Source organism: Heliangelus exortis, chromosome 1 (genome assembly GCF_036169615.1).
Source record: "Heliangelus exortis chromosome 1, bHelExo1.hap1, whole genome shotgun sequence".
In the NCBI taxonomy this organism is placed as follows: domain Eukaryota; kingdom Metazoa; phylum Chordata; class Aves; order Apodiformes; family Trochilidae; genus Heliangelus; species Heliangelus exortis.
In genome coordinates, this window is record NC_092422.1 from 73,237,387 (window position 1) to 73,263,996 (window position 26,610).

Genomic DNA, 26,610 nt, shown 5'->3' on the forward strand with positions numbered 1-26,610 from the left:
GTGATTAAAGACAAATATTAGCTTGCTTGCTTTCTTTTTTTTTTTTTTTTTTTTTTTTTTTTTTTTTAAGGGAGATTCTGAGAAAATCTTGAAATCATGGCCTAAATGTACACCAACAGTAGATAAAAACACACACAACAAATTAAAATTGCCTGCAACTGTTTATTTTAAATCTCATATTTTTCAAGTCTTTTGAGCCCACATCTATGATTTGCTAGTGCCTGATAAGTAAATACTGTAACTGAGGACAGAATCGGGCATAGGAGCCTTTTGCAAACTATGATTGTGAGAGGAAGGAATGAGATGACTTGAAAATCAGATTTTATTTCCAGAGACCAAACAGGGACTTGTCACTTCTTTTAAAAAGCTGGGTTTGTTTTTTTTTTCCTGAACAAAGATTTCTCCATAAAAATACTTTGTAATTTGGAAGGAAAAAAAGTGTCAGAAATCATTGTGATACAAAAAATACAAAAGCCCTGCATTACTCTGAGTGACCTTTTTTTTACAGGGTGTAACAATTTTTAGGGTAAGAAGAGTCATAGAGGGAGCTATATGGTAAGATTCATAAAAATGCACACTGTAACAAAACTAAGATGGGTGACAATTTTTCAGTTTTATGCAAATCAGAGTCTCTTGGAAGTTCTTTTTCTGTTTCTGATATATTAAAGTCTTTTATTTTTCCTTTGCTGTTATACCTTTGCTGGAACAGGTTTCTGTTGCAGGAGCAGAATTAGTACACTTTCTCAGGTCCAGCTGATTAGTAACTGTTGCAGTCTTTGTCCCGGCTAAACTGACCAATACGAACTGGCACCTTGTTACCAGGAAACAGCATTTGCTTGTACTTTGCTGATTATTACATCCTGCATCATGCAAGGCTGTCTCTTCCCACAATGTGATGATAAAAGGATTAAAGCAAATTCCTGTTGAAAGTTTTGCTTTCTGCCATCATTCAGGTTGATCCCTTACTGTTCTAATTTAATAAAAAGAGAAAGGAGAAATGTTGATTTTTAAATTTTTTTTTTTTCCTGTAGAAAAGTGCAAAGCTTCAAGTGGTAATGACACCAACTTTTGAATTCTGGTCCACTATTTTAGTCTATCAAAACCAAAGGAAAGATAATGATAGTTTGAGTGTCAGCATTATTTTTAAAATTTTTAAATTTTTTGTACATCAGCCTCGACAACTAGTTTTAATAACTGTAGTTTCTATATGGTTGCTACAGGATAACCATTAAGTATCTGCTGGTCACAAAAGTCCTGGTAGCTGTAAAGAATTGTCTAGGTATCCTGCTAAGCCAGCAAAGAGGAAAACATCCTACACTGCATGTGAGGTCAACAGTTTTAATTGGATACCTTGGGGAAAAAAAAAGAGCAAGTTCATTGTAGGGTTCAGTGCTGACAAGCATACATTAAAAAAACAAGACACAACAAAACAAAAAACAAAACAAAAACAAAACAAAAAACCCCACAACAAAACAAAACAAAAAAACCCAATAAAAGCCCCCCAACTCTTGGCAGCCCAAGTTTTTTTCTTGTCTTCTGCAGTCCATTTCAAAAGTTCTGGTGGTGTTCTGAGTCTACAGTGAAGTATGGTTTTCCTTGATTACATTACTTTGAAGTTAAATTACTTTTTCCTGTCTAGCACTGCTTTTAGTTCTGATAATCCTGAGGTCATATCAGCAAGTTTCCTTGCTGTAGTCTTAATGGAAACTGAGATCTCATCACAGAAGCTACAGATTTTGTAATAACCAATATTCAAAATCAGAGTGAAATTAGGACAGCTGGCAAAACTCAAAGTTGCAAGTTATTCAGAACAAAATGTAGCCTAGAAAACTAGGTGTTGAAGATGACTGAACTGGAGGAAACACAAGCTTGACTTTCAGATGCTGTTATGAGCCTACAGTACTGAATTAAACCCATTTCTTTTTACATAAGGAGGAAATACAGAGGGCATACAGAGTGAGTAGGCCATATAATCAGGCCACATTTTGAGGTTCTGTCAATCTGTCCAGCACTGAAAAGGAATCTACAAATGTTTATTGTTCCCATTCTTGTCCATAAGCTATCGTCTGTTTATACTGCCTCTGCAATGATGCAACACTTAGCAAGAAGTGTCTGATTTTTGGAAATATCTGGCTTAGACCACTGGGAATGGCAGTGCCCGAGCTATTATACAACACCTAACTCACTAATCCAAACCATTTCTCTCAGGTGCTGGTTAAAACATTCAGGACATCTATCTATTTCTACTTCTAAAAAATTTATTTATTTATATTTATTTTTGGATGGATTTATATCATGAAATATTTGCAGCAATTCCATTTAATAAAAAAAATCCAGCATTAATTTGAAAAATTACTTTGATAGGACTTTTTGACCAGGTCTAAAACTGTCAGTAGAGATGAACTATGCAGCTCTGGGGTTTATGTGTTCATGCATTGTTTCGTCAATTGAGCATTATCAAATGTATGTTCAAGACCTTGCTCCTCAAGGCAAAGATTTGCTTAAAGCAGGAGAACCGAGGTGGCTCTCAAGTCCTTTATCCAATGCAATTTATTTATTTTATAGATACGAGCTAAAAATTGTACTAGCTGGAAACTAAAACCTTTTTGTCTTTGTTCAGTTTTCCTGCTGTAGTTTGTACGTGAGCCTATTTCTAAGCAACAATCGAGGAAACCAAACAGGTTAATGGAAAATGAATGGTGTGTATATATAGAATCGGCTGCAGGTTACTCAAGGGCAGCTGAGGAAGCAAAAGGTAGTTAGATGGCTGCCTGACTAAACATATAGTTAGGTATAGCTGGATCTGGAGATCGCTTTATTTTAGGTGGCAGAGTCACTTGAGCCATACATACCCTGAAGATCTTCGTTCGTCCCTCTCTCAAAGCGGGAAAGCGAAGCTGAGGCAGCGCTCTTCCCTGGGGTAAAGCCCGCCCTAAGCCTGCCTCAGGGACAGGAGCGCAGCTCGCTGCCTGGGAAAGGGGAGGGATCACACCTGGGCAAGGGCAGCGGGGAGTAGGGGGAGGGGCGGTGGAGGTGGAAGAAGAGAAGGAGGAAGAGGAGGAGGAGATGGTGGTGGTGGAGGAGGAGGAGTAGTGAGAGGACTCCCCCGCCTCTGCCCGCCTCCCGGCTCGGCTGTACCCGGACCAGCCCCGCCCTTCCCCCAGCCTCGCCCCTCGGCCGGCTAACGGCCGCGGCTAACGGCTGCCGGCGCTACCTGTGCCCCGCCGCCCCGCCTCGCCCCGGCCCGGCCCCTCCCCGCTGCGGGCGGTGTGGTGGAGGCGGGACCCTCGCCGCTGGTTATCTGACCCCTCGCCGCGGTACCCGCTCTCTCTCTCTCTCTCGCCTTCTCTGCATCCTCGATCGGTCTCTCTCACCCCCCTCTTCCCTTTCCCCCCCTTCCCCCCGCCATGCCGAACATCGTGCTGTTCAGCGGCAGCTCCCACCACGACCTGTCCCAGCGGGTGGCCGACCGGCTCGGGCTGGAGCTGGGCAAGGTGGTCACCAAGAAGTTTAGCAACCAGGAGACCAGGTGCGTGGGGCGGGCGGCGGCAGCGTACCGGGGAACAGGCACTCCGACTTCTGCCTGTGGAGGGGGCGGTGCCCGGTGCGGCCTTACCTGCGCTCGCTTCCCGGCCACACCCCTGCAGCCGGGCGGCTGCTCCGCTCCGCTGCCTTCCCCGGGCTGTCCCCGGCTCCGGGCCGGCGCGTCCCGCGGTTGCGGGAGCCGCGTAGGCCCTTGGGCCGCTCAATCGTTTGGGTGGCCCTGTCCAGGTGAGGGTGGAGCTGCAGGGGTACAGCACGGTTACGGTGGAACTAATCTGGCCGGCCCGCCCTCCCGCCGGTGGCAGAAGGGGCCTGCAGGGAGCAAACACTGCACCGGAGCTGTCCGGGCTCTCTCGGGTTGAGCCAGTTCGGGAGAGCTCCCCTGGGCACATCCTTGCCCTGAAAGAGGGGAGTGACGGCCCCCCTCCAGGTGGAGAGCATCCTTCCTGGGGCTGCAGCAGTGGTATTTGCAGCAGGCAAACCTGTTTGCAGTCTGAGGGCTGTTCAGACAGTTAATTAAGCAGTTCATCAGTTTTATGCCCGTAAAAATGGTATTATCTGGATTTTATGAATTACAATATATTATGCAGTTTCTTAAGTGGGTCTGTGAGTGGATATAAGAATAGGGTGGTGATGGTGGGATATAAGCTTGCAAAAGAGCCTGGGTCAAATCACACTTCTGGATTGAGATCCCACCTGCAGTGGGATACTGGGTACTTTCTCCAGTTCTGGAGCCTCCAACATAGAAACAACACAAAGCTCCTTGAACGTGTCTGGAGGAGAGCCACTAAAATGACCTGAAGGCTGGAGCACTTCCCCTGTGAAGACAGGCTGAGGAAGTTGGGGTTGTTCCACCAGGAGAAGAGGAGACTCCGAGGAGACCTTGTAGTGGCCTTGAGCAACCTGATCTAGTGCAAGGTGCCCCTGCCCATGCAGGAGTGTTGGAACTACACGATCTTCAAGGTCCCTTCCCACCCTAGCCCTTCTGTGATTTGTTGCAACTGATCTTTATTTGCAGTACTGGCCAGCTGCGTGTGTGCGGTGGGCTGGTTACAGCTCCTGTATGGATTCCCTCCATAGTGTAAGACCAGTGGTCCTAGAGGACGATAACACAGGTGTGATGAAGGCTTTGGCTTACCCCTAAAAGTGGAGGTGTATTAGGTTTCTGGCCAGCCAAATGCAGAAAGTAATTGATCACAGTGGAAAAAAAAAAACCAAAAAAAAACCGTGAAGGCAGCTTGCTCACTTGACTCTGAGGAATTGCTTGCCATATGTTTTTCTACCAATACTGCTGTTTACTAGCTTGTCATCTTAACCTATTTTGCCTATCTTATTTACTCAGTTTTGTTTTTTTTAATGAAGAATTTTAAGTTGAAGTCACAGCTGTATGTTGATAGCATGAGCTAGTAAGACTGTGACTGCTTTTCTATATAGGTGTATGAGACTAGAGTGCCAGCTGATTTTTTAAAAACAGGTTCCTGACTGTAAGTTGCTGGCTAGTCTCTGAAGTTATTGTATATTTATTTTTTCTGTCATTGTTCTGAATCTCTCAAACAAGCATGTTGCAAACATACAAACAACATTGCTTCCTTTGAAAGATTAGCATAGTGTATTCTAAAACTGTTCCCACAAAGTTTATTCTTCCATTCTGTTTTCTGTTTTTCGCTCCAAGTTTAATTGTTCTTGTTTTAGTTACGCTCACTGGCATTACTGTAAACCCTCTTCCATTGGTGTTCATGCAACCTAATGCTTGCACATGCTAAACCATCTATTCTTTTCTGATTAAAGGAAGATTTAAAACTTCTCTCAAGTCTTTCCAGCCCCATACTCACTTTATTGCTCTTTGATCTCTTTTCTCCACGATAAAACTGATTTTGTGTGTTTGGTTGCATGACTCTTGCTAACTTATGTTTGATTTGATTTAATGTTCCAGACACACATCTTTAGTTCTGTGGTTTGCTATACTTTAAGTGGAGATTAATTGATTTAGATTTCAGCCAAAGCAGAAGTTTCTCTCCAAAGTTTGTGTATTTAGTGAGGTAAGTTAATTAAATTCTATGCCTTAGGATACAATAATGCCTAGTCTATCATTCTAACTTTTCCCAGGTGTGCAACATTAACCTCTGCCACTAAACAAGTAGGTAGTGGTGACTGCAGCATGTCAGTGGTTTGGCTAATCTAGTAGTGCCAGTTTTCTTAAGCAAGCAGGGGTGTAGTGTAGTATAGATATGAGGAATGTATCTAATCTAAACACAAAGCATTATTTCTGGTTGTTTCTGTTGCAATACTATGAGGCTAACATTGCCTTTTTTCTTTGTTTTGTTTTTCTCCCTGTAATTAAAATGCTTTATACACTTTAAATCCTTAAGTGTCTGGGCTTGGGGGTTTCGTGTTTTTTTGTGGGGGTTTTTTTGTTTGGTTTTTTGTTTTGGGGTTTTTTTGGGGTGTGATTTATATTTTTTTTAAATTTCATACTTGTTATATTCTAAAATTTGGTTCTTGTCTCCCTTTCAGCATGTACAATGTATCCACTACATAATGTTTTAAGTGGATATTTATTTCAAGATGTTTACCTTCAAGTTTTGTAGACTAATATAAGAGAATTCCTGAACAATGTACTTGAAGGTAAACTGCAGCTAAAATTGATGTTGTTTATGCAGTGATGGTCCTTTCCCAAGCCATCTGGATTTTCAGCCTGTCTGTATAGCAAAGTTTCATATTGTGTGTATGTAAGCAAAAACTTCTTTTTTCCTATATAAAGATAATACAGGATAGGTTGTTTTTTAAATTTTTTTGTTGCATTATTAAATTTATAAACAAGTGTATTTGCATTATGAAATACATTTGCAGTATTGCAGAATACTAGAATCTGATAGTTAAAGTGCTCAAAGAACCTTTAAACCTTCCCAATGGCTCTCGGGCAAACCCCTGTGCAAACAGATAAGCCTGGGCCGGAGGGTCAGCAAACTCTTGCTTTGTCAGATCTGTTAAGTTAGCAAGTTGTAGAAAAGATTCACCTTTTGTAAAATCTGTTTTGCTGTTTGCTGCATTCTCTTTAACATAAATGTAAACTATGTGTAAATTGATAAATGTGTGCAGCCCCAGGCTTATGACTTTATCAAAAGGTCAGATCTGGAAACCCTTTGCTTGGGAACTGCAGTTGGTCTTGCAGAATAGTGTGGAGGGAAGAGTAATTAAACATTTTTCATTAAATTTCAAGTCAGGCAGGCTTTAGGTCTCAGTCCCAATCCTTAGCAGATTTAAGTGGGTTTTAGCAACTAAAGATGTACTCCAAGTTCAGCCAGGCATAGGATCACTACTGACAAGCACTATGGTTAAATGGGCAGGTACATCCCCAAGTTCAGAACATTTAAAATAGGAATGGCTTCTCTTTAATTGATATTGAGACGAGTTTTTCTTGCAATATACTGGTTCTCTTGTGATGTGTAGGCATTCAGCATTCTCACAGGTCTGTAACTGGGAAATGTACTGTCTGTGCTAGAGGAAGTGAGAGAAATTGCCAGTAGACTCAGCCACAGCCCTGGTTTTTTTCCTTCTTTCATCTAAATTGTATGGAAATGCTTTTCTGCAGCTGAGTACCAAAGTCAAGCAGCCCTAACTAAAGCAGCTCCTCAATAATATCTGGTTGTAGAAGATAACTCTGTTCAGTATTCAAAGCTTGTATGTCAATTAAGTACCAGCCATTCTCCTGGTGGGAGCTTGGGTGGTACCACCTTCTCACTTATCTAGCAAAATGTTAGGGCTGCGGTGAGGGCTCAGTCAATTTATCATCAAACCCCAGAAAGAGCCATCATCAGCAGAGCTGGGCAGGATGGAGGAAGAGGAGAAGAATGGAAGTCCTTAAAACCAGGCATAACTGTTGTAGCCTCAGCATTATGAAACTCTGACAGAAGCATACAGATATTAAATGTTTGTTCACAAAATTGTGTCATAATACACTGAGATGACATTTAACTATAGTTGGTACACATTTACCCAGTGAAGGTAATTTTGGTGAGTCAGCTGATAAAAAAAATTATCACTGAATGTACATCGCTTCTTAAATATTTCCTATAATATATAATATGTTTGCTTTTCTAAAAACTAAAGTTTTTCTTTTAATGCTGTGCTTGATATATTTGTCCTTCTCAAAATGGAGAAACTGGAGTAAGAGAGAGCATCCTCTTGCACACAGCTGCCCCAGTGGAAGAAGCTGGTGCTCCCACCCAATCTTTTGAGCCTTTGAGCTTGCTTTCTTTTTCCTGTCAGATTCATGGGCTGAAGTGAGTTGTCTTGTGGATCTTGGCAGATCCATGAGTAAGGGAATTGAAGTTCTGCTTTGCGCATGTGAATTTGGAGGCTGCCTTCCTGTATCTTAAATTTAGCTGCTGAAGCTGGGTTGTTTCAGAAATATTGAATTAAGTGTATGGAGGAAAATACAGGTTGACTTCAAAGGGACCTTGTCCACTGTATGGCAAAAGCTGTGTCATTGGTATGAGGGTCATTTGTTTGTAACTAAACAATATTATTGGTATAATTGACTGAAATTTAGTCTTAGAAAGTAGAAAAAAAAATAGTTGATGATTCCTTGCAGGAATCTTACAAGCATGGATGTGAATTTCTATTTCATGCAAAGTGTGGTAATGGAAAACATTAGTTCCATGAAGTAAATAATAGAAAAAATCAGCAACAAACCTGGAAACTTTAGGACCAGTGCTATAAATCAGGGATGCACAATTCAGCACTGGGCTGTAACACTTCCCTACCATGTCCCTTCTGACATCCTGCAGCTCTCCTACTGAAGTTGCCTCCAATGCCTCACTACATTCCCGTAGCCTGGCTCCTTTGGGTTCAGCCACTGGGGGCAGGGAGGTCATCGGCTGCGTCACCCTCCCTGGAGTAGGTGGTTGTGGTGTTTGCACCAATACTCCGATCACGGAGTAAGCAAGCTCATGTGATAAGCTGGTGTTAAATCAACTGAAGGTGATAGGGAACAGAGACATGCTGGGATGCAAAATATCTCCTCATACCACCCAGCTGCTGAACAAGTGATTTGCAATCAGAGTTGTGCTCTGTCTGTGGCAATGGAGACTGGTGTTCCTCCTGATCCCTGCCCACTTGTGCTGCCTTGAGCAGGGAAAAGTTGGAAAAATGGATTTTACTACCTTGGTTGAAGAAGATAAAAATTGTTTCCAGACTGTGTATTGGGTGTGTTTTGTTTATATAGGGAATTGGAGATGCAAAAAATGCAGCCATTTATGTTAATTGCTCTGAATCAGAAAAAGGCCCCAAAATATTTCAAAGATTTTGGTTTGAGGCTTCAACTTCATTGAGCTTCCTGTATACGCCACACTTTTTTTCTTCAAGTAGATACTAAATTCTTGATATTTAAAACCAAACAATTATCTGTGTGAATAATGGCTGATTATTCCACGTATCATTAGCTGCAGAGTTTGGTGCTCAACCTTTGAAAGGTCTCTGCATGTGATCATGCTTGCTAAACCTTTGCTTCCAAATTTCTGAGGGCTCCTTTTGGACTGCCACTTGACAGTCCAGAGATGCTTAAATGAAGTTTTCCTCTTGCAGTGGCAGGCTATGTGTGAGACCAGAGAGTAGGAAGGTATTTCCCATCTTGTGGTGCTTACCAGTCTGGTGGCCACCATTAGGACAGGCCAGTTGTTAATGAAGATCTGGTTGGGATTTAGTCTTGGAGATATTAGTCAAAGTGCAAGAGCCTAGTGTTGAGTGGAGACCATGAATGCCAGATGATATGGCATTTCTGTAGACATAAAACCAACTCTGACATTTTATTGGTTCTTTGCTGCTTTGGGCTTTGTTTGGTACCCACTTTTTTTTGTATAGAATCATAGCAGTCAAAATATTTGTCCAGCTAGTTGGAGGTCTTGCGTTAAAAGGCTTTCCTCTGCAAAATGTGCTCCCAAAGGAAAGAGGTCAAACACACCCCTCAGATTAGTGCTTTCCATTGGCTGAGTTTCAGTGAATTGCAAATTCAGCATCTGGATTTTTTTATCACTTTTGAGGTATTGATTCTTTTTATACATTGTATGAGGACTCTAAACCTTAAATTTTGACATATTTTCTAGTTGTTAGAAGTGCCTGATTTTGAATTTTGTTTAATCAATGCTTCAGCCATTTAAATATGTTTGTAATGTCAGTGGATTTTGAGCCTTTTCCTTAATTCATGGTAATTGTTCTATTCAAGTTTTTACTTATTAAATTGAATTCTCAAATCAGCCTTTGCAAGATGTGGGCAGATACCAACACTCAAACTTGGTTTTCATCTTGTGTTGTAACTTTCCCAGCTACAGCCTTGTACTATGGACTCCACACAACAGGCTCAAAGTTAATTACTTTTGTGGGCTACTGATTTCTATATTTTTTTATTTTAAAACACAGTTATGTGGTGTTAGGACTTCTAATGTAATGATTTTGTTGACTCATCTTGAACGAGAAGTTTATTTAAACTATTACCAAATAGCTGAATTTGATTAAATTGCATAAAACAAACAGAGCTTGTAATCTTGAGGCAAGATTGTGTTCTTGTGTCCTTTCTCTGTGTCCTCACTATGTGAAATTGTTTAAATAACCTCCAGACAGTTAATTTGGCCATGATATAGATGGTCTAAGTGTAATTTAGTAGTAATGTTAGTAAGATAACTCACAAAATTTGATTGCTGTTAGCTTGGTGTTTTTCATAGGTATCTGAGGTACAATAATTTAGATACCTGGTACTGTAGTCTATAGACTCTTATTGTTTACCTCTTTATATCTGAATGTTAAAAAAAAGGTGGAAAACCCCCCAAAATTAACAACTATCCCCAAAAAACCCTACCAAAAAAACCCCAACAACAACAACAACAAATCTCATGCAAAACTCCCCCAGTGTGGTTAGTTAAGGCTATGTCTGATGGAATACTTTGAACATAGTGATTTGCTATCTTTTACTTACTGGCTTGATGAAGATAAAATAGGAAGCTGTGTGACTGGTTGTCTACACAGTGCCTCTCCATACTAGTCTTTAAGAAGGCAGACAGTAATAGGTACTGATGTTTTGCACAGCTGTCTCCAGTTAATTGGGAGAAGATCTTGGTGCAATAATTACATCTCACTATTCTCATTTATTATCTTGATTATTTTAGTTTGCACACAACCTCTGTGTCTACTAGAAAAGGTATTTCTATTTACATCTACACACAGGTTCACATTTCTATGTGCTAAGTAAGGGTGTCATTTTGGCTTGAAGAGCATAAACAAATTTTTTTCAAATGCACTGAGAGAAAATGATAGCAGTTTGGTTTTCTAAGTTGTTTACAGATGAAAAAGTTCTTGCTTGGCCAAGGTGGCAGAAAAATTGAAGCAGCATCACTTCAGATCCATTTTATTAACCAGATCTATATTTATCTTAAAGTATATTCCTTAGCTTTCTGAAACCTGTTATATCTTTGCAGTGTGATTAGAAAGGAGCAAAACAACTCCAAGTGCTATATTTCAGTGTTCTTTGTGTAGATAATAAACTTTAAGTTCATGTATTTCTGTCATCCAGCAAAGTTTTTTTCCTATTACATAATGTGTCTGTGAAACAGACAGTTACTTTTTGCCCAGTTACTGAAGTCTTACTTTGCCCTCTCAGTCATTCCAATGACTCTTAAGACTGTGTTCTCTTAGTCTTTTTCTAATGTCTTCTCCTTTTTAATGGCTCCTAGGCTAATTTCCACTACTGGAGTGTAACTTGAGTTGAACGAGGTGCCACAGAGCTGCATATGGTGGCACTTTGACTTATTCCAAAGGTGTATGTGACAACACTTGTTATTAAGCAGGCCTGTGTAAGTGCCCGTGTCAAGTGGCAATTACAGTTTTCCAGAGCCCTCATAATAATCATGAATCTGTAATGATGATTGAGGCTGCCTCCATAAGCTAGTGGGTAGCTGCTTTACTCAGAGCTGGCTTTGTGTGTTCAGTAGCAATGACAGTTTCTCGATTTATTTATTTATTTTGGTTTTTTTTTATACTTCTGGGAAGCAGAACTCTGATATTCCTAAGCAAGAACTGGTTTTGTGTGGGGCTTCTAATTAAGCCTGAACAGTTCTTCCAATTGTGGAATATGTTTAGTGTACTACTGAATGTATGTTGATGAATACTTCTTTAGCTCCAAAACAGGAAAAAAAAAACTATGAAAATATTTTGATCAAAACAATTTTCTATGAAGAGTTCTATTCCATTGATCAAAAACTTGGGCAGGGAAGTAAAGGTTTTATTAGCAAATATCATGTCTTTGTACTATGATGAAAACCTCCAGAAGGTTTCCTTGATTAACAGTGACATATGTGCAGATGACACTGTTTCTGTCCACCTCTGTCCTTCCAGACAATCTGATGTTTGTTGGATGATTTGCTTTCTTTTTGCCTTAAGAAATCCTGCTAGTAGCATTCCCTAGGGAAAAAAAAAAAAAAAAAAAATCAGTTAAGGAAAAAAATTAAATTAAGACAGGATCTTTTGGAAGGTTGTTTGGAACTATAGAGGAGTCAAACAGTGGAGCTGAGAACATGGGCTCAACTTGATGTTAATAAATCAAATGTTTGCATACCATTAGGATGATTTTAAGCAGTAAATTCCTTTTTCTGTTGTGTAGCTACAGAAGGCCAAAGCATCTTGCACAGCACCTTGAAAGCTTATATTTATAAGTTGTTCATATTGTGTTTGTCTAGGACAAGCCTTAACACTGAAGGACCCACTGATTGTTCGATCCACATCTGGGCCATTTGGATGGTTTCCAGCTAGCAGCTTTTGCTTATTTGTGTCTAGGATAAAAATGCAACACTTTTAAATAAGTGTCCAAGGTATTAGTGTTTAATAATTAAGATTAACTTAGTAGAGCATGGATTTGAAATATCTGATTGCCTCATTATTTAGGTGGTATTTCTTGTACACTTTTTATTGATTCAGAGGAAAATGGTTAGTCTGCTCGTTTTACATATGAGTTTTGGAGTAACAGATGTGAGAAGTTACTGGGGGTCAGCAGTAGATTTCTCCTGCTTGGTTCTAGAATTGAAAAAGGGATTCATGTTCAATTGACTTATTTTAATTTCCCTATTTCATTATAAGCTATATTTAATTTTCAAATTCTGTGGTGCCAGCAGTGATCAGTGCCAGAATTTTCTTTGAAATCTGTGTGTGAATAAGATAACTCTTAGAGACTATCATCAGGAACAGAAGTATGAGAGGACAGGGCAAATAGAAGGACTGACACGATGTAAGGGTTGTTGAGTCAGACTGAGCTGTTTATGAGCAGCCCTCTCAGATTTTATTTTTTTTTTTTTAAACAATTTCACTTGGACAATATGGTGTACATTTTGACCAGACTTCTGGTCTTTCTTTTTTTCTAAATTGCAGTAGCTTTTTGAATTCAGTAACATCTTGGTTATCACAGAAAAATAGTTGCCCTTTTTAAGGAGGTATTTTGATGCAGAGTGTGTAATGCTCTACTGCTGGTTCTGTTGTTTCTGTGCTTATGTAGGTTATTCTCTAAATGGTTATCTCCTTCAGGAATGGCAAGGACACAGAATATACAGGCTAAAGAAACAAACAAATAACAGTAATTACATGTTGGTTAGTGCTGACCTTATGAAGTCCATATTTAGGAAGTGAATTTTAGACTGACTTATGTTGAAATAGACACTGTTATCAAGGGGACAGTTATCTAAATTGCTCTAAAAATATTTTGCTCTGCATTTGGATAAACCTATGAAAGGTTGTTAAAATAAAGCTGTTTTTTCTATTCTTTAATAGTGCTTTTCCAGTAATTCACATGTTTAAATGGTTTTCTCCTGCTCTTTCAGTGTAGAGATTGGTGAAAGTGTGAGAGGAGAAGATGTGTATATCATCCAGAGTGGCTGTGGAGAAATAAATGACAACTTAATGGAACTGCTCATCATGATCAATGCTTGCAAGATTGCATCATCCTCCAGAGTGACTGCTGTAATTCCATGTTTTCCATATGCCAGGCAAGATAAGAAAGACAAGGTAGGTAAAAATTGTAATTTCATAAGGCTTTTTTTCAGCTGGTTCACTTCACATTTTTGTAGGAGAAGCATTTTCACAAAAATTTAAGTTATTTGAAAGATTCGCTTTTTTAATCCTTTTTCAGTAAAAAGATTGTTTATATTGTCCATAGGTGAATGGTGACAAATTTTTTTTTCTTGTGTTTTGATAATTGATGCTCCTTCAGTTTGAAAAAGTAGGTACATCTGTGTGGTATATTGCAGGATACTCTGCCAGCAGACCTCACCTTATGGAACTTCTTCATGCCTTTCCTAAAATTTTTTTTTTGTTTTATCTCTGTATATGTTGAGAGTACACCCTTTTTAAAAATATTAATTGCATGGGATTATATCCTAAATTTGAAGTGCTGTAACCATTATGTAGGTGGGTTTTGTCCTATGTGGTTAAACAGAGCCAAATTGAAAACACTTGATTAGGTCTTCTACGAACAAATTGATGAGAACTAATGAATTAATAAGAACATTATTTTATGCTGCAAATCACATTGAAAAAGAAAAGGTTTTATATCTATAACAATTATTTTATTGATGCAGACCAAAAATTGTATGGAAATCCCCAAAATACTCTTCTGATCCTAGCTTCCTTCTCCTGAATTTGGTTGGCCATGACAGATAAATACACTAGTTCAACCGAGTCAGTAACATAGTAACAAACTCTCTGTGACAAGTGAATTTTTTTTAAAAAAAGCAGAACTGAACCTTCCTATATCTACTATATATGCAAAAAAAGTCTAATGTTATGTGAATGTTAATTTTTAACTAAGCTCACTTGGGAAGAACTAGGATAAATGTGAATTTGGCTTTTAAGATTGGATTGCAATGGTTGTCTTTTTGGAAAACGGCCCCTCTCTGACACTTCCCACAAACAGACTGATCCCTCCTTTAACTTTGGGCATCAAGAAGACCATACTGAAAGCCTTCTGTTCTTTACATTTCTTTTATATGAAACTTGACAGGCCTGAGAAGTAATTCAGAATCTAAAAGTAATAGCAGGTGTTACAAAATATGTAATGCTCAGCCTCTGGTGTCTGAGAACTAAATACAGAAAAGTTCTTTTCATTCTTTGAGTGCAGGCTCTCTAACACTATGTGATAACATTATCAAGACCCACTTGTTAAACTTCCAAAAACAGATTTCAGGAGCTAGATAGTAGCTCCCTATTCTTTGTCTGCATCTTTTGGAATTTCATTTTTGTGGTGTTTTGTACTGAATAATGTTCTCCCTTAATCAAGAGAGCTGAAATACTTTTTATCAAAAGAGCCTTTGATAAACATTTTGTTGAAGGGGAAGGAAAGTATCTTGCCATGTTTTGATTTCAAAGTTAAACTGGAAGATTCTGCTGTACCATCCTGTAAGTTCTTGGTGTGAGAAAAGGATGAGTATGTCCCAACTTCTCTATTAATTTGGACTATGCCTTGAAAAGGGCACCCCAAAGTCCATGTGGCAGACTACCAAGAGACACTTAAAACCCAGAGCGTGGTAGCCCAATGTGCCATTTGTCTTCTAGAAATGATGCTATCTGAAGGTGGCTAGCTAAAAGTGATTTTGATGAACACAAATTTTGAGCATTTTTCCAGACTGTTCTCTGTGTCAACGAGTTCTGTTCAGGTCTTCTGCAATTCTAGGCAAGCCATTTCTTTTTTTTTTTAACTCTGTTTTGCAATTGAGAAAATGTTTGTCATCTTTGAAAACTAACCTTGGTAGTTGACCTCCATGTTGCAAAATAAGCTATAACACACACCTGTCAGCATTGGGCAGTTTATTGATAGGGAGATCTTTCTCTTGCTGTTGGATTGCATCATGTCACTTGGTCTTCGACCTATGTTGAGTGCACAAGCTTTGTATGCCACCTGAAGTGTCAGTAAAGTGCCAGACATTTTCTTCCTATAGTTATACAGTTTTTGTCTCACCAGTGAAAGATACTTCTGTAGTTTGACTACAAGCTGAAGCAGAATAATCTTCACTAGCTGAATGCTGTTTTCTGGTTTGAATTTAAGTTGTTGACTTTAATGAATAAGCAACTAAATAGATTGAGTCCTTGCTGCTTAAAACAACCCTGTAATCTGCATGCTTCTGTTGCAGTTATGGTTGCTGAGAAGAATAAAAGTGCCATGCAGGGGGGTTGGTTGGAACTAGATGATATTTAAGGTCCTTTCAGCCAAAATCGTTCAATTATTTATTTATTTAAATAAAGGACCTTGCAGTAAATATATATATAAATATATATATATGTTCATAATATATATATATGTAAAGATATATATAAATTATGAACAAGGCCTACATAATTTATTCTACAAATTTTAGCATTAAACCTGGAGTAGCTCTAACTGAGAAACAGAGGTTTGGTTTTTTGTTGGTTTTTTTTGTTTGTTTGTTTTTTCTTTTTAAAAAAGGCTTGCTGAGAATTGTAGAAAAGTTGGTTTAATTAATTTTGATGCAAATAAACACTACCATAAACTATACTACTTCTCATAGACAAGCCAACTAATTTAAAATTAGCTCAGGTGAGTCTGTGCCTTGGCCATCATTGCATTTATGCCTCATCTTAATCATGCTAAAATTCTAAGCCATAGGCAGGAAAAATCTATGTAGGATGCTGCAGAGATGCCTTTCAGATAAGTTAGAAGTACAGTAGCAGGTGAGTTTGGTGTTCTACAGCTCATGTAACTTTGTTTTTTTGATTTGTAGAAGGGGTCCGCGGAGCGTTGGGTAGGTATCTTTTTTTTTTTTTTTTTTTTTAATCTAATGCTATGCATTTCCACTAATTGGCCTTAAAGGGTGAAACTTTCTGGGTTACATTATGTATAACTGGGAACATTTTGAGTTTCACTTCTTGATTTCAGTTGTGTTTCACCGAGGCCATGACAGTAATCCTGTGGAATAATTTGCTACTAGAAAACTAGCTTCATGTTAAAAATTTATCTTGATGATCAAGATGATGGATGTAAACTTCTGAAGCTTCAAAGCATATCTTATTTCTGAAACAGTAAATTTAGCCAATGCTTTAGTGAACATTTGGTATCAATACACTTCACAACTGGCTTTCTTGGAAGTGAAAGTTCCAGTTATAAATCTTTGGGGTTTCTTGGATTATTTTTTTTTTACTTTATTTTTTGTTCAATATGCATGTGATGCATTTTGAGCAAGGCAATCTAATAAGATGCTTCAAGGCAAGAGAGCTCTAATCTTGATGGCCAACTTCCACTTTCAGCTATGTGTCCTTTGTGTAGTTACTCTTGTAAGGCTATTTGATATCTTTGTGGATCTCCCTCTGCCCCTGGTAATCTTAAGAATTATGATTACATCATAATGTGATGTGTAATGAATCACAAAGGAAGAAATAATTATATATCTTGTTATTCATAAGTGGGGATTTTGCTTAGTAACTAAAAAAATCGGTGATTTTTTTACAATTTATTTTCTGTACATAATGTAATGTGTTACACAGTAATAATTCTGAAACTAATCTCAAATTCTGTTAAAGCATGAACAATGAATACTGTGAATGTCTTTGTTCTTGCCTCTCTGATCAGAAGCAAACCTTATTAACTGCAAGATAAAGAAGATCTTGTTCTTATCTACCCTTGTCATCCAAGTTCCTGAATAATGAGGCCAGGTTATCTGAGGTTCCCATGAATATACTTCCTTTGATTTTAAAATTATCTTCAATTTGGATCATATGATAGCACAAAATTTACTTACTGTGCAAGCAATCAAATCTTAAATTCTTTTGCACTTGTCATGCTTTTTCTTTTTATGCACAATTTTGTGTAAAGGAAACTGTCAGATAGCTGGAAGCTTCATTTGTCTTGATTTCCTAAGACTGTTCTTGAGAAACAGAAATTGGTATCTGTCTATCTTTCCTTCCAAAACCCTCTGTCTACCAAGACATAGGCAATCTGGTGTGTGGTGTCTGCTAAAACAAGTTACCTAGTGGTAAAATCTTCAAGTTCTTCCTTCTGGGAAGGCAGCCTGCAAGGCCATCAGCTGAAAGAAGTACCAACTGGTAACGTATACATTAGTATTTGATTCAGGAAAGTATTTTGGGGTCTTTCTTGTGATGAAGATACTTATGATATTCATACATGAGATAAGCTAAGTGGTATTCATGTTGAACAGAAATGAAGGGGGGGACAAAAATGCAGCGTGGAAATGGCAGATGGTGTTCTGTGAAGTATTGCTTCTGTTGGTACTGGTTTGGCATCTTCTTCATTCTCTTCCATTCGGGCTGCCTCATCTGGCTGCTGCGGGTTCAGACAAGTCCTGGGGTGCAGCACAAGGGAAGTGGTGGAAGAGTGTAGCCTAGGAAGAAGGGATGGGACAAGCAGGGGAGCAAATGTCTGGTTTCAGCATTACCTGGTAGTCCAGCTTGGCTGTAGCATAAAACCAGATCAAAAAGCAGAAACTAAATCTTTGCTCTCCTAGAATCATTAAGGTTGGAAAAGACCTCTAAGATCATAGAGTCCAACCACCAACCCAACACAACCATGGGAACTAAACTTTGTCCTGAAGTGCTACATCCACACTTTTTTTTAACACCATCAGGGATGGCAACTCCACCACTTCCCTAGGCAGCCTGCTCCAATGCCTGAGCACTCCTTCAGTAAAGAAATTTTCCTAATATCCAATCTAAACCTCTCCTGGCCCAGCTTTAGTCCATTTCCTCTCACCCTATCACTGGTTTATGTGGAAGAGACTGACCACCTCACTACAGCCTCCTTTCAGGTAGTTGTAGAGAGCAATAACTGCTTCCATCGGTCTTCTCTTCTCTAGACTATACACCCAATTCCCTCAGCTGTTCCTTGTAAGACATGCACTCCAAACCCTTCATCAGCTTCATTGCCCTTCTCTGGACATGTTCCATCAACTCCTTGTAGTCAGTGCCCCAAAACTGAACACAGTATTTGAGATACAGCCTCACCAGCACCAAGTGCAGAGTAACAGTCACTTCCCTAGCCCTGCTGGCCACACCATTTCTGATACAAGCCAGGATGCTGTTGGTTGCCTTGGCCACCTGGGCTCACTGCTAGCTCATGTTTAGCAAGCTGTTGACCAGCACTCCTGGGTCCTTTTCCTCTGGGCAGCTTTCCATCCACTCTTCCCCCAGCCTGTAGCATTGCCTGGGGTTGTTGTGACTGAAATGCAGGACTTGGCCTTGTTGAACCTCATACAATTAGTCTCGGCCCATCGATCCAGCCTGGGATCCAGCCAGGTCCCTCTGTAGAGCCTTCCAACCTTCAAAAAGATAAACACTCATACCCAGCTTGGTGTTATCTGCAAGCTTACTGAGGGTGCACTCAAACCCCTCATTCAAATCATTGATAAAGTTATTAAACAAGAATGGCCCAAAAAAGAGCCCTGGGGAACACTGCTGGTGACCAGCTGCCAGCTGGATTTAACTCCATTCATCACCACTCTTTGTACTCAGCTGTCCAGCCAGTTTTTAATGCAGCAAAGTGTACGCCTGTCTAAGCCATGAGCTGCCAGCTCATTATTAGATGTTACCAGAGATTTGAGAAAATTCTGGAGCCCAGCATCAGATGTCAGTTTGTACTTCTAAACCAAGATGAAGTGATCAAGAATTTGGATGGCATGAATAAAAAGTTTACTATCAATAACAAATATCCATGAAGCTTTGGCTGATGTGGGCCTTAGAAAGCTGAACTGAAATGAGGAGCAGCATAGTCCTCAGTAACAGGAAAATCATCTGTGATAGCAAACTCTTATGGAAGCTACATGCATTTCAGTTTCAGAGCTCTGTTGGTGTTGTTACAAATGTCATCTTGTGCAAAAAAAAAACAAAACCCAAAAGGGATGGTTTTCAAAATGGAGAATTTCTATAATGCTGCTGATAAACTTGATCTATCCATAAGAAAGAGTGCAATATCTCTGTCTTTTCTGGAAATGTGTTGGCAATCTGCAATTTAAAACAGACAAATGCTGAGTTTCCACCTGAATTAGCAAGTTTTGAGGGAAATACTATCTCCTTGGTATTACACAGGCAAAAAATGATCCAGGTTAAATTGTCAGTGGTTCCTGTCAATAACAATTGGATTTTGCCCTTGAGCATTGTGTGTATGGGCTGGAGGGAGAGTGGGTTCTTAGGAGGCTAAATGACTCTGATAAAGAAGTGTAGCAGGAGAGAAATCTGTGCCAGCAGAGTCTGACAGTGAGATGGAAATTCTGAATTGCAGTTCTGCGTTCATGCTAATGTTATTGCCAGCTATTAGCCTTTTTTAAAGACTGGCAAAAAGAAAACAGGAAGTTTTGTTTAGTATTTCTGGTAGAGAAAGCTGTCTAGGGCAACATAGCTTTTTTCAGAGCTCAAAAAGTATATGGAAAAACTTTGGAGTTGATCAGAAAAAGAAGTGAGAGATCCTCCTGTCGTGATTCTCCATCCTCTGTTTCTTATGTTGCTGCTTTGTATCCTTGTCACTTTTTAAAAAACTCTTGACATTGGCATTAACTTTCTAATTAGATTTTTATTCTTTCCCCTTCTCTTTTTTCATTCCACCCCTGTCCCTTTGGGTAATTCTAAACTCCTAATTGCATTTAACAATTAAGCCTGAATTAGCAAAAAAAAAGAAAAAAATAAATAGGCTGGGGTAGAGGAACCCTGCCAGCATGGATCTGTTACAAGCTTTAATGTGTCATGATTAAATGCTTGATACTAATTTATTTTATTAAAAGCAGTGTTTTCAAAAATTGGGTTCATTCTGCCTTTGGTCTTTGTTTTTGGCAATGTCTTTTAGAGCAGGATAGTTGCTTGAGAGTTGGATGTTAAGGTGTGGCATAAGCAAATGGAAATTGTCTTTCTGCTATAGAAAGGGCAGCTGAAAGTTTTAAATGGAAAACCAGAAAAATTATATCCCAATTTTTATCAATTGTTACTCTAATTCATACAAAGCATTATTAGGCAGACTGTACAAACTGATTTAGATACTACTAAATGCATTGGGTTTCAAAACCCTCCTAATAAGTTAGCTTCTGACAGCTTAGTTAGACTGAAGTTCTGGAGTTCTTTGTATCTAGATTTCAAATATTCTAAAAGAGACATCAATAAAAATAACTCATTTTCTATTTTCTTGCATCTAGTAAAAATAATTTTTTTAAAATTTAAACATTTGTGCTTTATTTCTCAGAGTCGTGCTCCAATCTCTGCAAAACTTGTTGCCAACATGCTGTCAGTTGCAGGGGCTGACCACATCATCACCATGGACTTGCATGCTTCTCAGATCCAGGTAATTCACTACTTACAAACTGTGACTATGGGCTCTACTGAAGTGATGTGAAAGGCTAATATTCTGGGTTTTTTCCTTATTATTTTGGAAGGCTAAGTACAGAAGTATAATACGCAGGGTTCAGAGAAAGTCTTGCTACCTGTTTCTCTTTTCAAAAAAGACCAGCGCTGATTTTATGGGGTGGTTTTGCAGGCATTTTGAATGCTTCTGCATTGGAGTCTTCGGTGAAATTTGCCAAGTCTAGTGTAAGAGTTCCCAGAACATAAAATATACTGGTTTGGGGAAAGCTCTCTTTATCTTAACCTAGTCAGGCATTATAGTATTGCCTTAGATAGAGTTGTGTTGTTACAGCCAAGGGGACAATATTCTCTTAAGAGAAGTGGAGGTGGAGACTGCAGCCATTAGCTGGTTTACTGCTCAATCCAGTAAACAGCCAAAATCTTTTCTCAGACACAGAGCAGATGTTGCATGTCATTCTTATGTATACCTCATTTCAAGATACCTTTTTTTTTTTTTTTCCCTAGAAGCTACCTTCTCTTCCAGTGTTCTGTTTAATCAGAATTTCCCATTATGCTATATCAAATAAAAATCAGTTACATTTCTGTTCTAACACAGATTTATTGTAATTAAAAATTGCATTATAACAAATATTCTATTTCTGATGTTTAGTAATACTAAGTTGAGTCTTTGACATATCAAAATACTACTGTTCATGTCAACCAGTTGAAATTTATGAGAGTGATTGTTACTCACTGGATACTTTGAAAGCTTTTCTTAAGCATAAGTTTACTCGAGTTCCTGAAACTGATCTTTTCTGATTTTTATATCACTTCAGAACAACTGGTTTTTATTTCTCTACTCTTGGGTGAAATTTTTGGAGACCTTAATACTTGTCTAGCTTGCACTGCATTTGATAGTAATAGCAGAGGGCTGAATTAGGCCAGTGTAAAACACGAATTAAAATTCTAATATACATGATAGGCAAAGGCTTGATTCTATCAGCATGTCTTTGTACCAGGTAAGACATAAACACCTATTCATGAAGATCTTTTTCTCTTTCCGACTAGGGTTTCTTTGATATTCCAGTAGATAACCTGTATGCAGAACCTGCAGTGCTGCAGTGGATTAAAGAGAACATTTTGGAGTGGAGAAACTGTATCATAGTCTCACCTGATGCAGGTGGTGCAAAAAGGTACCTACACAAGCCTAAAACTATTAGTTTTCTGTATTGTTAGTGGTTAATGAACTAGGTTGTCCTTCTTCTTCTATGAGTTGTGACATAAATGTTACCTCACAGAATCCAACCGCTTTGTAAAAACAGAATAACTAGTTCTTTCAATATTACTTATGCTCAAAAGCTTGCAGGAGCTTTCTATACTCTAAAGAAAATCTTTTTCTCTCTCCCTGGATATGGTCTCATTAGCTGAATCCCTCTGCAGAGATTTTTCCTGCTGCTTGCTTCTTTAGTCCAGTTGCTGCACCTCTTCCTGCTTGGCTCTGGAATTGCCTAAGTTTCCCTTCTCTGTCAAAGCATATGGCCTATCCCCACTGTACCTGCTGACATTTAGGTAAGAGCTTGCTTGAGTTGTGTTTTTTTTTTTCTTTGTTATTGTGTTCCAGCTGTAAAACTTTTGACCCCAAGGCGTGGACTGTGAATGCTAGAAAAAGGGAGCAAAGTTTTGAGTGGTGAAAGGTGCAAAGAGTAAAGTTATTTTGTTGGAGTGCCTCTTCATTCACAGCATGTGTTACTCATTCAGGAGGCTTTTATTTGTCAGCTATTATACATAAACTAATGCAAAAAGCTCATAAGCATGCTGGCTGGTGAGGTGATAGAGTTGCCATTGAGGCAAAATACTTACCCTCAAGCTTTATTAGTTGTGCTGCTGCTACAAAACTGAATGGCAACAAAAACATGAAGCAAGAGTATTTTAAGTCCATGGTAATTTCAGTATTTGGAACATAGTATGGAGAATAATGTGAAAGACTGACATAATGTCATTTTTTTTAAATCACAGTCCTAAATATACAGTCCTTGATAATATACAAATATTTGTATTATTATTATCAAGTTGACGTAAGAATTTAGTTTTTGAGGAGACTCACTCTATTTGGCTGTATTTAACACTGATAGTCTGTCTTTTGTACCTTTCTGTTGTAATGCAACCAAGCAGTTTGTGGCTGAGTAGGTGAAGATGTTTTTTTTTCATAAATTCCCATCTTCTTCACCTCCAGTAATGTAACTTAAAGAAAATTGTTTCATCTTTCCATTTAAAGCCTGTAGACCTTCAAAATAATTCTTATTATAGTGGTTAATGAGAAGTTAATAGAATGTGAAGAGTTTGGCTTTAAAATTTAAATCTGTAGCTATTAAAGAAAAAATACATACTCTTACACTCATTAAAAATACCAGAAGTACTTTTTTTCATACCATTTACTGTTTTTCTTCTGAGCATATTAAATTTTGTGACTGAAATGAGGCCTGCAAATTCTATTGCTAACTTAATGCCCCTGTGGTATTGAGAGTTGCTATGAATTTCAGAAATGTTCACAAAAATGCCAAAACATTTGGATCTTTTGTTAACCACCTGGTTGTTGAAATGCAGTAACTGAAGTCTCCTTTCTATTTAAATGGTGAAGAAGCAAAACAGTATTCTCTAACTGTGCATGTCAGTTACCGTATTAGTAACATTCCAAAAAGACAGGCTACACGTTTTCACCAGCATAGAAAAAAAGCAGTGTTGTGTCTATATACCTAGCGTCTCTGAAAAAAAGCACTCGGAAGTCTGTAAGAAATTTTCTTATAATTGAGGTTTGTCTGGCCACCAGAGGTCACCCTGAATATTTCTAAGCTAGGTATATTGCCAAAGGAATTTCTACGAATTAAGCTACTTGACTACTAGTCAAGGATTGCTGAAAGAGTTATTAATTACAATTAAATTGTTTGGTTTTTTCCTCTGTTTTGGTTTCACATTCCTGCAATGGTATTTTCAGTTAGGATGTTGAAGTGCTTGCTGGTCTAGCCTTAGAATCAAAGCTACCTCTACTTTTAATTATCTAATGTGGCTATGTATTGCAGCAGCTTAATAAAAGTTTGTGAATAGCTGAAATGTTTTCCAAGCCAGTGACGGAGAAGAAAAATGATTTCTGGAGTATACATTAAGACTCTATGGTTGTATTTATTTGCAGTGGCTTAAGATTGTCTTTGTCCTGTCTTACTACTTGCAAAAGTTAGTGCTGCTGGAATTGCCAGGAAATACAAAACCTGTATTTTAAGATGAATACACATATGCTTCTGCTTTCTTTTAAAATAAAATTCTAAATGTGGTGTATTTCTTCCTGTAACTTAGGGTTACTTCAATTGCTGACAGACTGAATGTGGAATTTGCTCTCATTCATAAGGAAAGAAAGAAGGCAAATGAAGTGGACAGAATGGTCTTGGTTGGTGATGTGAAAGACAGAGTAGCAATACTTGTCGATGATATGGCTGACACATGTGGCACAATATGTCATGCAGCAGAGAAGTAAGTATTATAAGGAACTGTCCCACTGTTGTTGTGTTGCACTGTAACCTGCAAGTAGCTGATGAACACATTTGCTGTGTCCTGCACGCTTATAACCCAACCTATTTTCTGTAGCATGAAGTCACTGTGAGCACTGAGTTTGTAGGTCAGTGCTGTGGTCAAGCTCTGTCCTTGAGAACATGGAATTGAAAAAATATTTACAGAAATATACTATCTGTATTAAGAAAGAGGACAAATTAAAAATAAATTTAAAAAAAAAACGTATAACTTAAAGGGACTTGGGCTGTCTAGTCCATTTGTCAGTTTCAAGGCAGAAATGACAGAAAATTCTTTACTTCTCAAACCTTAACATGGAACCCTTCTGCTCTCCTTAGGTGATCTTTCACAAAGCTTTGCTAGATTTAATGTTGAAAAGTATTTTCTATCCAGTGTTTGCATGTTTAATACTAATCTTTAATATATATCTTCAGTATAACACTACTTGTTCTTTTCCTCTGGGAACGTGAGAATAAGTTTTCCTGCCTTTTTTCTGGGAGTTAGTTGAAGAATGCTCTTATTGTCCTCTAGATTAAGTAACTTCAGTTCATTCTGTCTTTCCAAATGGCTTCCAGACTTCCGCTCTGTTGTTGATATCCTCTGGATTCTTTCCCACTGGTCTGTTTCTTATAGTGAAGCAGGTGAATATTGACCCACTATCTTAACTGAAGCTCTGAACAGTGCTAAGTAGAGAGGATTACTTTTATGGTTTTACAGCTGACTTGATGCTGCTGCATTTCAGGGTAGTAGTAGGCTTTTTTTCTCATAAGTTGGCTTTATGCTGATTCCAGAAATTTATTTGTTCTTCCTGTTGCTGTAGCCTCAGAACTCAATATATATAGCAGTAACTACCTTCAAAACTGTCTTGATAAATTTGAGAAATTAACTGAAATTTGCTTAATTAATTAACTGAAATTGAATGAATATGGAGTACTGCAGTTGAGCAATACTAGAATAAAGTGCTCCTCTCTGTCCAGTCATATTCCAAACTTGTGCTGCCAGCTTGGTTTGGGAGGTCAAGGGCTACAGTCTGTGCTCAGACAGAGTAATGAGATTATAAATCTTCTGGTCAAAGATCTTGTACTTGATATTGTTTGTAGCAAAGCCTACTATCATATGATTATAAATAGTGTATAGTGGAAGTAGGAAGGAACTGCTGAGGAGATACACAGAAATATTTTAAATTGATGTAGCTGAACCTTTACTGTAGTATTTCTGCTCTTGGATGCAAGCCTTTTTAAAGCTAGTCTTACTTGAGGGTATTTTGAATTTATTCCTATCCAATATATTTGCAGATGCTATGAGAGTCTCAGAGTCTTGCATCCAAAACAAGTTCCTGTCGGACTCTCTTTGAACAACAGAATCATAGGGTTCAACAGGTACCTAACACTGACAAGTTCACCACTCAATCATGTCCCTAAGCACCACATCTATGGGTTTTTTAAATACCTCCAGGGATGGTGACTCAACCACTTCCTTGGGAAGCCTGTTCCAATGCCTTACCACTCTTCCAACGAAGAAATTTTTCCTAGTATCCAATCTAAACCTCTCCTGGTGCCCCTTGAGGCCATTTCCTCTCATCCTATCACTTCTTTATAGGGAGAAGAGGTGGAGACCCACCTTGCAACATCCTCTCTTCATGTACTTGTAGAGAGTGATAAGGCCTCCCCTCAGCCTCCAATAACCCAAGTTCCCTCAGAAGCTCCTCATAAGACTTGTGCTCTAAACTCCTCACCAGCTTCACCCTTTTCTGGACACTCCAGCACCTCAGTGCCCTCCTTGTAGAGAGGGACCCAAAGCTCAACACAGAAATTGAGGTGCAGCCTCACTAGTGCCTCAGGTACAGGGGCATGATCCACCTCCCTAGCCCTGCTGATAGAATTTTGTGAAGAGATATTGTGCAGTTGTTTGCTATCCACATACTGATCTTCATCAGACTCCAAAGCACATTTCTAGGCTGTGCCTGTTGCAAATCAAAATCAAAAAATTGCCTAGTCAGTAATGTTTTTCTCGTATACCCATCCACAGAGGAATTTAATTGCTGTCAAAAAGAAGGCCTTTTATTTCTTCCCTGCCGTGAAAGAAGCACTTCTTTATTTACTTACAGTAGATCTCTATAGAGCAAATTCTAAACCCATTAGACACCTCCAGTGTATGTGCAGTGTTACTAAGATTAGTGGGTTTGCA

At 38.6% G+C, this 26,610-nt stretch overlaps 1 protein-coding gene and 1 long non-coding RNA gene across 4 annotated transcripts in view; one reads left to right on the top strand and one right to left on the bottom strand.

The window, feature by feature from the left end:
- LOC139798043 (uncharacterized) overlaps positions 1–3,783 on the bottom strand; it is a 44,178-nt gene extending 40,395 nt beyond the window's left edge. Inside the window, exon 1 of the long non-coding RNA XR_011726703.1 lies at positions 3,617–3,783. This is a non-coding gene — a long non-coding RNA (uncharacterized lncRNA). The remainder of the gene's footprint in view (positions 1–3,616) is intronic.
- The window catches only part of PRPS2 (phosphoribosyl pyrophosphate synthetase 2), a 28,653-nt gene continuing 5,094 nt past the window's right edge, over positions 3,052–26,610 (top strand). Inside the window, exons 1-6 of one of the 3 annotated variants that reach the window (XM_071748153.1) lie at positions 3,052–3,529; positions 13,401–13,584; positions 16,314–16,334; positions 20,768–20,866; positions 21,934–22,058; positions 24,214–24,387. In XM_071748153.1, the coding sequence (XP_071604254.1) occupies positions 3,408–3,529; positions 13,401–13,584; positions 16,314–16,334; positions 20,768–20,866; positions 21,934–22,058; positions 24,214–24,387 (725 nt within the window). In that variant the 5' untranslated portion in view covers positions 3,052–3,407. Of the gene's footprint in view, positions 3,530–4,926; positions 4,950–13,400; positions 13,585–16,313; positions 16,335–20,767; positions 20,867–21,933; positions 22,059–24,213; positions 24,388–26,610 lie in introns of those variants that run through there. The other 2 variants (XM_071748156.1, XM_071748155.1) reach the window with 2 other exon arrangements.